Below are 13,516 nucleotides of genomic sequence, written 5' to 3' on the forward strand. Positions count from 1 at the left end.
CCAGTTACTCAGTTGTATCAATCTGCTATAACGTCTCAAAGGAATGATACAGGACACACCTCCGAGGCACAGGAAACAATAGTGGCATACCCAGTCCTGTTGACCCTGAAAAGTCACCCATGCTAACATCTGGGGACTTGTATCAAAATTGGGAGAGACGTCCAGCAGATTGAGCAACAGCCTGATGTTAATCGTACAACGGAGATGAGGAGACTTTTTTTCACCCAAGGAGTCGTGAGCCTTTGGAATTCCTTATGATAGGAAGTGGTTGATACTAAAACATTGAATGTATTAAAGAGGCAGCTAAATATAGTACTTGGGGAGAATGGGATCAAAGTTTATGGGTAGAAAGCAGGATTAGGTGTTGAGTTGGGCAATCAGCCATGATCGTAATGAATGGCGGAGCTGGCTCAAAGGGCCAGGTGGCTGCCTCCTGCTCCTATCTTCTATGTTTCTATACTTAACGAATCGTAACCTACAGATAACATGGTATGTCCTGTTCCACCCGCAGACAGACCCACTGGCTAGAATCATACCTAGAACAAAGGAAAGGTGGTGGTTAGAGGTCAATCAGCCCCATCTCAGGATATTGCTGGTTTAGTGTTGTAGGCCCAACTGTCTTCAGTTGCTTCCTGAATTACCTTCCTTCCATCATAAGGTTGGAAGTGGAGGTTTGCATTGATTCTACAATGTTCAGCACCAGTCGTGACTACACAGATACTGAAGCAGTTTATATCCATATCCAGCTAGACCTGGGCAACATCCAGGCTTGGGCTGACAATGGCAAGGATGTTTCACACCACAAGTGCCAGGCAATGACCTCCAAGAGAGAATCCAACCATTTTCCCATGACACATCTGTGGCATTTCCATCGCTGAATACCCCACTATCAACCTGGGAGTTACCACTGACCATGAACTGGACCAGCTTCTTGGTGAGTAACTCCCCTCTCTCCTGTCCACCATATGAAAGGCACAAGTCAGGAATGTGATGGAATACTGTTGTCTTGCCTGGGCGAGTTCAGCCCCAGCAACACAAAATTGACACCATCCAGGTCAAAACAGCCTGCTTGATTGGCAGCCAATCAATTAGCTTCAGCACTTGCTCCCATCACCACTGCACAGTAGCAGCAGTGTACACCATGTGCAAATTCAATGCAGTACAGCAACTCACCAAGACTTCTTCAACAGCACCTTCCAAATATTTAATCTAGAAAGATGCCTGGAGACAGCACTACATAGAAGTTTCCCTCCAAGCCATGTGCCATCCTGACTTGGAACTATATCACCGTTCGCTTACAGACTAGGTCAAAATCCTGGATCTCCTTTCCTGTCAGCACTTTGGGTGTTCCTACTACATGGCTTGCAGTGATTCAAGCAGGCAGCTCACCATCACCACCTCAAGGGTAATTGGAAATGGGTGATAAATGTTGGCTTAGTCAGCAATGGCACAAATGAATTTTTTAAAATGTACAATGATATGACATAATGGATGAACCACAAAAATGCTAGTTCAGAGCTGCAGCATTGGGAACATTAACATTTTGGGCCTGGTAGGCTAGGAAATGGAGGGGAGATACCAAGCAGGTTGATGGAATGTTCTTTATCTTTGTGACAAAATAAAATCTAGCTTCTGATATTTGGAGATGAGGGTGGAGGTGAGAGGGGTTTAGGAAGACAGTTAGCAACAGAGAAAAGAAACTGGGGTTATCTGCATTTTGGGATGATTTCTGGAACTGTAGCATCAAATTTTGATGTTTCTTTGTGATTTTGTTTCTCATCATTGAGTGACTAAATTTTGAAATGCTATGTTTAAATATAATTGATAGAGGATTCCTGAATGAGGAGCCTAAAATTAAAATGATTTAAATACACTTATCTTTTGGTATTAAGTACCAGGCTCTAAACAGATGTGAAATACATGAAGATTTATTTTTATAATTGTTTATTTTTTCATTTATTTGCAGTGGGTAAAGAAAACAAGTTGATTCCAAGAAACAATCCAAAAAATGTATTTACTTCAAACAAATTATTTCACTGTAGATAAGCTTGCCTCCCTCTTTGACCACCCACTCTCCACCTCCCAGCCTCCAGCTTTGCAACAGCATAACCTCCACTTTATTGTAAGTGTATCGTGGGAGATTTTCTGAAATTTTCCTAGTTGGAAAACTTTTTATGGATGCAGTTGGTTTCAATGAACTTTAATAACCAAAGAGCTATTGAATGAGGCAATTAAGTAATTGTTGCTATGTTGTATTGGAAACCATGTACATACTTCTGTATGAATACAAAATGTTACTTTGATAATGGTTAAAAATGTGTGAATACACAGAGCTTTTGTCACGCTAGAGGATTATAGCTAGGTTCTGAGAAGTTTTTTTAAAAATACATTTTTCATTCCAGTTAGCCAGTGAAGCCTAAAAGTTCTAGAGGTTGGTCATTGCCAGGAGAAAATTATTTGACCTGGTGGGGTAGGTATCAAAAGTGGCAAGGGAAAATATGGATGTAAAATTTTAAAAATGGAATAAGAGAATGATTGATTATTTGAAAGCTGAACATTTTGCCCTGAAGCTCCTTAAGAACATAATCTAACCAATGCTGTGTATCCGCCCCATGGCTTATCACTGGTCATGTGCCAGTATTGGGAGTGCTTTTCCCAAATTCCTCAGCTACACAAAAGGTCCTGCTTTTTAAGTAACCAGCTGTGCAATTAACTAATGTGCTCTTGTTTACTTATTGCAATTCTAACATTTTAGCTTTCCTGACTTGACGGATAAGATTCTGACTAATTGAATTACATTGAGGTGCATTGCACTTTTCCAAATTATCAGAAGCAAAATTCAGCTAGGGCTGATTTAAATTGACTCCAGGATAGTTTTCCAGTGATCTGAGATCTTGGGATTTGAATGTGTTCGAACAAGTACTTGCAAATCCCAGCACAATAGAAATGTGTTTCTATTTATAAGCTGCAATGAAAATTATTCAAAGGTTTTTCTCCATAAAGAGTGTTAGGCTTTGGGCATCCCACTATTGAAAAGATTGAGGTCATAAAAATAACTGCGTGGATTGATTAGGATGATAGCGGCATGGAGTATACAACACAGGCACAAACGTGTTCAGTCCAGCTGGTGTTAAGCCATTATTTATACATCACCTGATTCTGCTCCCAATCCAACTCATGTACCATCCTGTTGCAAAATGGGAGCACCGTTTAGTTCAAGTTTTTTGGTATTTTTAACCATGTTAGCTATTCCCGCTCACTTCTGATAACAAGAGTGATATCAGAGAAAGAAGCCTCACAACACCAGATTAAAGTCCAACAGGTTTATTTGGTTGCACGAGTTTTCGGAGTGCTGCCCCTTCATCAGGTGAGTGGAAAGTTGAGTTCACAAACAGGGCATGTATCGACACAGACTGAATTACAAGGTAATGGTTGAAATGCGAGTCTTAACAGGTAATCAAGTCTTTACAGGTATAGACATTGCGAGTGGAGAGAAGGTTAAGCACAGGCTAAAGAGGTGTGAATTGTCTCAAGCTAGGACAGTTGGTAAGATTTTGCGAGCCCAGGCAAGTTGTGGGGGTTACAGATGGTTTGGCATGAACCCAAGATTCTGGTTGAGGCCATCCTCATGCATGCGGAACTTGGCTATCAGTTTCTGCTTGGTGATTCTGCGTTGTCGTGTGTCTTGAAGGCTGCCTTGGAGGATGCTTAGCTGAAGATCAGAGGCTGAATGCCCTCGATTGTTGAAGTATTCCCTGACAGGAAGGGGGCACTCCTGCATGGTGATTGTCGAGTGGTATCCATTCATCCATTGTCATAGTGTCTCATTGATGAAAGGACATCCTTTCCTGCAGCATATCAGGTAAACAATGTTGGCTGGGTCACAAGAGTGTGTACCTGGTGGATGGTGTTCTCACATGAGATGATGGCATCTGTGTTGATGATCTGGTATCTTTTGCAGAGGTTGCTGTGGCAGGGCTATGTGATATTGTGGTCACCATTCTCCTGAAGGCTGGGTCGTTTGCTGTGAACAATGGTCTGAGGTTGCGCGGTTGTTTGAAAGCAAGTAGTGGGGATGGCCTTGGCGAGAAGATTGTTTTCGTCAATGACATGTTGATGGCTTCAAAGAAGATGTCGTAGTTTCTCTGTTCCAGGGAAGTACTGGGTGGCAAAGGGTGCTCTGTCTGCCGTGTCCTGTGTTTGTCATCTGAGGCAGTCGATACGGTTTCTCGCTGTGGTGCGTTGGAGCTGTCGACTGATGAGTCAAACGCCATGCCTTGTTCTCACGAGGGCGTCTTTCAGCATCTGTAGGTGTCTGTTGCGATCCTCCTCATCTGAGCAGTTCCTGTGTATGCAGAGGGCTTGTCTGTAGGAAATGGCTCCTTTTAACATGTTTAGGGTGGAAACTGGGGAAGTGGAGCATCATGAGGTTATCCATGGATTTGCGGTACAGTTAAGTGCTGAGGCGCCCATCCTTGATGGAGATAAATGTGTCCAAAAATGCAACTGATTCAGGATAGTAGTCCATGGTGAGTCTGGTGGGATGGAACTTGTTTGAGATTGTTCATCATGAGTCCAAAGGAAGAAAATGTCATTGATGTATCTAGTGTATAGCATTGGTTGAAGGTCCTGTACAGTGAAGAGGTCTTGTTTGAACCTGTGCATGAAGATGTTGGCATATGGAGATACATGAGAACATCACCTTCTGGAAGTCCCCACCAGGTCACTCACCATCCTGGCTGTTCTTTCACTGTCACTGGGTCAAAATCCTGGAGCTCCTTTCCTCAGCACTGTGCACACCTACACCGCCTTGACTGCACTGGATCAAGAAGGCAGCATGCTATCAACATCTCAGTGGCAATTACGAATGGGCAGTAAACGTTGGCCTAGCCAGAAATGAACCGCATCCTATAAATTAATAAATAGTTCATGGCTGTTGAAGGCAAGGATGTCTGGAGAAAACGGGAAGATTTGTATGATCTTTTGAGGTCATGGCTGAATCATATTTTGGTAAATACTTTGCAAATAATGTATTTGATCTGCAAATACTTACGTTGAGCATAAATGTTTGTCCAATACATTTGAGCATAGATTTCACAAGCAGCAGACTGAGGTCCAACCACCACCTGATTGTTCCCTTGCGTGGTGTTAGCTCTCAAAATCTGTAGTGGACAGAAAGGAAGAGGGGAAAAAAAAACATCTTTGAGTTGCCTCTTAAGTTTGCTGAAGAGGAAGTGTCCTGTTAGCAACAGTTTTTGTTAGCACACCAGGTGAAAGATGGTTGATTTCTTCCAGTCTACTTGTCGGATAAGTTTCTTGTCATAATGCTATACTTTGCAATACATTTGAAGTTTTGAGTTTATGACTTTACATGCAAGTGATCTACTTCCAGTTTTTTCAAATTGTTTAAATCAATCATAACTTTCTGTACATCTTTCAAAATAATCCAGGTATATTTGACAAGCTCAAATACAATAGGCTGGGAGAGATCTTGACCAAGATGCCCTCTGTATAATACCAAAATTTAAATACATTTGATTGTAGGTATTAAGAAATGCAATTAAGAGATCATGACTAGTAAATGCTGCTTTGCTGTTTTCCCTTTAGCTGTGTTGGATCTCCAGAACTCATTCTTGGCTGAATCAGAAGGAAGCATGCATTTTGTGCTGTCTCTAAAACCAGCACTTTACAACCTCATGAAGTTGGATCCTGAATGCATCTTAAGTTTTGGTGTTAAGAAGGGGTACTGATATCTATGATACGCAATTAATACAGAAACCTGTGCCCAGATTATTAGTTTTTCTCCTGAACCATTCGAAGATGTTAAAATATGGTCCCTCTTCACTGAATCTAGACAACCCTCTTTATTCAGTCTAGACAGTAAGTTCCAAAATATTTGACACTGCAGGGATATCATATGATGTCAAATTTTCACCCTGTCCATTGGGAGGTTCACTGAATAATCACCAGAAGCAGGAACCCCAAGTACCATTCCCTTGATGAGCCAAGAATGCTAACCAGTTATAGTGATTTGACTTCTGTCCTGGCTTAGATCGACTTTCTCATTTTCCACGTAGCATCCTCCTTCTCACCGAGGGAAGGTGAGGAGATGGGCCTGACAGGTATTGAACCTGTGCTATTGGCATTATTCTAAACTACCCATCAGCTAACCATCCAACCAATTTACTGACCCATTGAGATCAATGACTTCAACATAAAAATGCTTCAAACCTGGAATAATCTGAACTTATTGCAAGCTACCTTCAGTAACAGTCATGAGGCTGAACCGCATGTAAAATATTAAGGAAAGCCAGACCCACATTAGAATGTCTTAATATTTGAATTTTCTTGTATTAGGAATCAGTTCTCTTACCTTTTTACCTATTTTTAAATGTTATCGAAAATTAGATGAGGGTATGTTTTATTAGATAGACAACGTACATTAAGATTTTTCTAGTGATAGGAATTTTCTCCTATGTTTTGGAAATTGACCTTCAGTAAATGGATGGTGACAGCAGTGCACTTAGTTTTTTTAACCAGTCAAAATTGTTTCTTTTGTCTTGGGATAGTGGTGGAGGGGGGACTACTCGCCATTAAGTATGATTCGGATCTAAACTGTGAACCTTTGGTTTCGTGCTGATGCAAATTTTGCAGTGGTGAACACTTTCTGCAAATGACTTTGGTGTTGAGAGAGTGCTGTGAACCTTGCCCTGCATCCCAACAATGTAAGATGATTTGGGGAGTGCTGAATATAGAATGGTTAAAAAATGCAATCGGATTGTTGTCATCCCTATTAATGGGTACAAAAATTATATTCCTCTCCAGGCCTCTGAAGCATACTGTACAGATTTAGTTTTCTGCCCCTCCACCAGGGCACCCATTTCCGATCTATACTAATTCCATTTAAACCCTTGCTAGTAAGGTATAATTAGACTAAACATTAACCATTCACAGCATTGCATTAACATTAGAGTTGTGTTAATTTGAATAGCTGTTTCAAGTCCAAAAGTGATATGCAAGGAGCATGATCAAAAGGCAAATACTGGAAAATTCTTGACTACGAGAAGCTTAATATCCCCTGAGTGTCCTGAAGTGGAGGCGATGAACTGAATCAGCAAAGTCCTAAAAGCTGCTTGACACAATCCCTACCAGGCTGCATATCCACATCCATCAGTATGCTACAGGTGAACATGTTCTGTCCCCACTTCAACCACTTACCACTCCACTGTGGGGGGCAGGGGCATGGTGGCACAGTGCCTCACAGTGCCAAGGACCTGTGTTCAATTCCCAGCTTAGGTCATTGACTGTGAAGTTTGCACGTTCTCCCTGTGTTTGCGTGGATTTCCTCTGGTTGCTGCGGTTTCCTCTCACAGTCTGAAAGATGTGCTGGTTAGGTGCATTGACCCGAACAGGCTCCTGTGTGTGGTGATTAGGGGAATTTCACAGTAACTTCATTGCAGTGTTAATGGAAGCTTTGTGACTAATAAATTAACTTTAATTTTATTCCCTTGCTGGATGCTTGCTGCCCTTTCCCAAAGCAAGTTTTCAAATTGTTGGAAGTTGATGAGATGCAATAGCTGGTGATAGGCATAGTTGTAGAAACATGTGTGGCAAAGAGAACAAAAGGTTTCCTGTCCTAAGCAAGTAGCCCAACACCAGTGGGCAGAATTCTATGGTTGCATTCCCTCGCCATTTCTAACTGTGGTCTGTGCCATCTGGCAGTTGGCATTCCAAGTCCTCATGGATTTCAAAGACTGAGGTGCAATTACTGTGCTCCTCCTCATGTGTGTCTCACCTGCTTTGTTTTCCTCCACTAATCTGTCAGTCCCTCCATTCTTCATTTATTCCTCCTTCCTCTTCTTTGATTCTGTTCTTCATCATCTTTCTCTTCCCTATTGTGTCCCCTGCTCCAGACTATCCCGCACATGAGGCTACAGATGTTTCTTGCTTTACATCAACTGTATTTGAGTGGCTTTTTTCATTGTCATAGTATCACCACCTCTTTTCCAAATTTGAATTAAACTGCCCAACTCCATTAGAGTTTAAAATGAGCTTCTCCAGAAGGGAATATCCATGGTCGATAACTTCCAATCGAAAGCCCGGTTTACTGGCATTGTGGCCACACGTACACCAGGACAATGGGGAAGTCCCAATGCACAGCCGCGCAGTGAAAGCATGCCAACTTTAAATCTCCGATTCTGCTTTTCAAAGCTGCTGATATTGAGTACTCTCTGCCTAACTTTGCTTGTCTCGATGATGCGTGAATGTTTACACTTATTTATTTTAACACTTTTTTTTCCCTGCTCTAGCTGCAGCAAGTCGATCTATTCTTTGGATGGGTTAATTTTTTGTAAATGTATTCAGAAGATGTTTAAGGTAGATGTAATGCACAGAAAGTGAAAGGTTTAAAATTCTTTTACAACTGCTAATTCCAGTAAACAAAGTGGATTTGCAATGTCAAAGTCCATTTGGATTTTGCTCTATGTTTTAAGCAGCGTTTATCCCAATGCTTTGTTGATCCTTAAAAGCCTCTTAAGGTATAGGATGAAATGACTTCTACTTTTACAGTGGGAAGTGCTTTAAGAAAGTGTATTCCTTAAGATGACATATGTTTCCTGTAAACTGATGTGAATTATAGGTATTGCAGAATCCAGTGCAGATTGAAAATATGGGGTCATGTACCATCCCTACTGGTAGGTATATCACACTTTTTTAGCTTGGCTTCCTGAAATCGCTGCAGCTCTTTTGAGGCTTCAGCATAGGCACAGAGATCATGAGAGAAGAGTCAGGCTACATGGAAAATGAACAATTAATATGTCCAAACTCTCCTTACATCCATCCCTTATGCCCCTTCCCTACTTTGTTTTCAGACACAACAAAACTGTTACGCTAAAGTTTTTAAAAAAATGTTTTATTGATTTGTTGTTAGAGGAAAAAATATATTATTGCAAGAAATTTGAGAAGATGAGGCAATTAAACAAAATGTGATAGTGCAACTGGTAAAGTCAAATGTTTAGTTGAATGTTGATATGGTTATCAAAATTCTGTATTTATAACGTCAATAAAAAATGTTTTCCATTAAACTTTACAAAATCTGACTTGTGTTTCAATGAAACAATTAAACGAAACATTTAAATATGAAATTTATACAAACGCTTTATTGAAACATCAGAAAACAGTAGTTAAATATGAGATAATTATAACTGAAGTAAACAAGGCAGGAGAATACTCAAACACATGGTGATTTAAATTTTCCGAGGTCCAACTCCTTTGCTCAACCTCAGGCAATAAGGTATCCAAATCATGGTACGAGAAATTATGACCGCCCTTCTCCCCAATTATATTCAGTTTCTTTATTCTAAATTAAAACATACAGATACTTATAAGCATGTTACACGTAAAGTTATATAATAATACAGATTTAAATAGGTTGTATTATTTGTTTTAAATCTGTAAAGCTATGTTCATATGTTACATAACACTCATCTTCAGTCATAAAATTACAAAATATGCTTTAAATGAGCCAATAACAATAGGATTAACTGTTTTAAAGAAATGGCAAAAAAACCCCTAAAAATTCAAAAAACCTTTTATAATAGCAAAGAATCTTTTTTATCTGTCTTCATTTTAAAACTGCTGTTTCAAAGCGAGACCTCAATGGACGTCCCCAATCTGGCCAAAAGGAGGCGTGACCAGAGTCGACCTGCTTTAGCTGGGCCTGCAGCAATTGTATCGCTGATGGGCTGCTACTCCCATCAGAAGCTGGATTACAATTTTTCAACTGCATAAAAAACAGCTATTTTTGGCAGCCCACGGTTTTCTACTGCTGGAGAGTAGGAAGTATGTGCATACAAATTAGGCATGGAGGGGGGAAACCTGGTGTTGTCAGACTTCTTACCATACAAATTAGGAGCAGGAGTAGGCCACTTTGCTCCTCAATCCTGCTCTGCCATTCTAATTGCAATCTCGCCTCTACATCCCTGCCTACTCCCAATAACCTTTCGCCCCCTTGCTTATCAGATTTTTTCTATCTCTACCTTACAAATATTTAAAGTTTCTGCTGCAGTCATTTGAGGAAGAATTTCAATGATTCACAATCCTTGGAAGAAAAGTACATTCCTCATCTGCCTTAAATGAGTGACCCAATGACCATGAAATTTGTGTCATGTACAAGTGTCTGTCCAAAGAACTACTGCAAAATAGTGATTTTTTTTTTAAAACTACAAGTAAATGAGGAGGCGGGCCCCGAGTTTACCTTGGCCAGAGAAGGGATCCAAGTCTCTGCTGTCAGTGTAAGCAAGATTGTTGATATGTGATATACTTAAGATCTGGTTGAAAGAACTTGTAAATAGCACTTCAGTACTTGGCAAGAAATGAAACTGTGTGCGAATCTTGGCATGGATAAAATTTGTAAACTCACTTCTTAATTTCAGCAGTGTTGCAATACTAAAAATTTGGGTGGCTTATTTTTCATTTTTCTGGCAAAGTTATAAAAAGTGAGCTGATCTAGTATAACTGGAGGATAATGTGCCCTTCTTGTGTTTACCCTCAGCATAAGATTCTGCAGTAGGTGTGTACGTTCCCAATAAAGATTGGCTTCTGTGTCCCTGAGCTTTTGAGATAAATGAACAATTCTGCTGTCCTGTATCTGATCAATATCTGTTGGTTTTTTTTGTAACTGAAGGGTTCCATGCTCCGTTCAGTATGTTGTATAAATTGTTCAAATACACCACCAAAGCTAGCTTTTATTGTAAGAAATTAAGTGTAGAAGTAAGCCTTTCTAGCCTCTGAAGTTTTGTTCTGCCATTTGATTAAGTTGTAGCTGATCTGATTGTGACTGGAAGTCTGCTTTCCTATAACTCCTTTATAACTCTTGATTCCCGTGCTGATCAGAAATCAAACACTGCCTTATTTTGATATGTTGGCTTATTTGTATGTGCATTTTTTATTACATTTTCAGGGACTTCTAATTCTTTCATGAGATTAGACAGTGTTGACAATGCTAGCATTTGTTGCCCACCTTTCAGTTGACTTGATCCAAATAGCTTGCTAGACCATTTCAGAATCAACCACATTGCTGTTGTCCTGGCCTAGAGGCAATCCACTAGCTTTCGGAGCGCTTGCTGCCCCTTTGTCAGGCGAGTCCTGACTCACCTGAAGAAGGGGCAGTGTCAGGACTCGCCTGGCAAAGGGACAGCAAGCACTCCAAAAGCTAGTGGCTTTTGCTACCAAATAAACCTGTTGAACTTTAACCTGGTGCTGTGAGACTTTTTTTTAACTGTCTACCCCAGTCCAACACTGGCATCTACACATCATGGTACAGGTAATGACAGCAGATTCCTTTCTCGAAAGGAAATTCATGGGTTTTTACAATAATCAATTTATTAATTAAATTTAAATTCTACCAGCTGCCATGGTGGGATTAGAACTCTCACATCCCCAGTACATTAGTCTAGACCTCTGAATTACTCGTCCAGTGGCTTTACCACCACACTACATCTCCACTGTCCCAAACAAATGGTCAAACATGTTTACAGCATGAAAACATTGGATTGTTGTCTGAACATTCTGTAACTGATATTTGGTTTGTGTTCCCTCAGTTGGGTGTTGATCTCCCTTCGTGAGGCAGCAGAAATACCAAGAGAGTACATGTAAGCAAGTATAATTTTGTAGTTTGAAGAATTTGCTCAGGTCTTTTATTTTTTGTTTATATGGCAGTATTTTTTCTTGGTACTACTTTCCCGTACATATTCAACTGATTTATTTGCATTTAAAATGGTTATGGAATTAATTTGTACAGCTGCAGTTGAAATTTTGCATTTAGGCACTTATATTCAAATATTCCAATGATTGTGGCTGCTGGCAACCACAGACTTTTTAGTTTGTTTGCATTTGAAATGTTTTTCGATCGTAGAACCATGCAGGCTAGTTTACAGGTGAGGTCCCAGAGGACTGGAGGATAGCGAACGTGGTACTGTTGTTTAAAAAGGGTAGTAGGGATAACCCTGGTAATTATAGGCTGGTGAGTTTGACGTCAGTGGTAGGGAAGTTGTTGGAGAGGATTCTTAGAGATAGGATGTATACGCATTTAGTGCGTTGCGATCTGATTAGGGATACGCAGCATGTGACTATCACTGTTTGCTGTGCAGATACATGGATTTGGGCCAGTAGCTTTGGGAGTCTGCGCATTCTCCCCGTGCTTGCCTGGGTTTTCTCCGGGTGCTCCGGTTTCCTCCCACACCCTAAAGATGTGCTCTTAGGCTGATTGATGTAACAAATTGTCCCTAAATTAGTCTCCCCTCAATCTGGTTTCCAATGTGGAATGCCATAAGCGTACTCAAAGGTCATGGGTGGAAGAGGGAACTCACAATGTTAAAATGGCAGCGCGGGCTCGTTGAGCCGAAGGGCCTGTTTCCTGTGCTGTGTTGTTCTTTGTTCACTCCTAATCCTTAGATTTGCTATGATTTGTTATAGTGAAAGCTGGATCGTGATACGATAGAAACTGCAGCTATGTGAAGGAAAACAGAACTAATAAAGCAGCATGACTGTCATTTTTAAAAACTCAATAGATTTTGTTTATTTTTCCATATCTCTTTACATTTTTCTTCAGTCGTGACATTGAAAATAAGGAGACCCTCAGGGGGTTACCAAAAATGGATGACCGCCCAGAGGAGCGCATGATCAGGGAAAAGCTCAAGGTGACATGCATGCCAGCCTGGAAACATGAGTGGCTAGAAAGAAGAAACCGGCGAGGACCTGTAGTAAGTATAAGTAGGAATTATCTAAAAGTCACACATTTTTGGAGCACAAGTTCAGGCAGGATTCGTTTCTGAAGTCTGTACTGTTTTATTCAATGACAAATATATGCTTATGTCTTGTCTTTCATTTAGTGTAAAGATACACTTTCACAGATTTTGTTAATGATTACAAAAAAGATTTATTAAGAATTGTTCAGCAGCCAAATGGCTGCAGCTTATTCCCTAGGTACCTCTTGCCTAAGAGGGCTCCACCCCCAAGGTGATTCCCCGTAAGTCCCAATAGATTTCCCAAGGCCAGGTGACCGCTGATTTGCTATGTTGCCCTTAAAGGGAGAGTCACCACCTAGTTTGTGTTTAAAAGCACTAAGTGATAAATTAAAGCTGAATGTATCTCAGCTTTGACGAGGCAGTGTGATTTAACTTGGACAGATTTGTGGTCTGGTATCAATGGGGTTAATCCTGGGATTTAGTATCACCGTGAGCTAGTCTGCTTTGGCAAAAATAAATGATGCTCCTGGAGTTTGCTGGTACTACAGTAGTGATGGCTTTAATCTGGAATAACTTGGAAGAGTAGGAAATGAGGTTTGGTCAGATAGAGTTGAACATAAAGCCTGGGTCACAATGTTTGGGAGAAAATAATAGGGGGGAGGGTTCAGTTGTATGGAGAATTACAAAATCAAAGGTAAAGGAGAGGGTAGGAGTGGAGGTTAATGATGAGGACTTTCAACTAGGAAAGGAGCCGAGTGCTCAGAGAGGTA

The 13,516-nt window shown here is 40.6% G+C and overlaps 1 protein-coding gene across 2 annotated transcripts in view; it reads left to right on the forward strand.

The window, feature by feature from the left end:
* Positions 1–13,516, forward strand: part of map3k1 (mitogen-activated protein kinase kinase kinase 1, E3 ubiquitin protein ligase) — a 119,489-nt gene that overhangs the window by 50,332 nt on the left and 55,641 nt on the right. For both annotated transcript variants that reach the window (XM_080186140.1, XM_080186149.1), the window contains exon 2: positions 12,611–12,761. In XM_080186140.1, coding sequence (XP_080042266.1) covers positions 12,611–12,761 — 151 coding nt within the window. The remainder of the gene's footprint in view (positions 1–12,610; positions 12,762–13,516) is intronic.

Source organism: Carcharhinus amblyrhynchos, chromosome 1 (assembly GCF_965287045.1).
Source record: "Carcharhinus amblyrhynchos chromosome 1, sCarAmb.v2.hapA, whole genome shotgun sequence".
Lineage (NCBI taxonomy): Eukaryota > Metazoa > Chordata > Chondrichthyes > Carcharhiniformes > Carcharhinidae > Carcharhinus > Carcharhinus amblyrhynchos.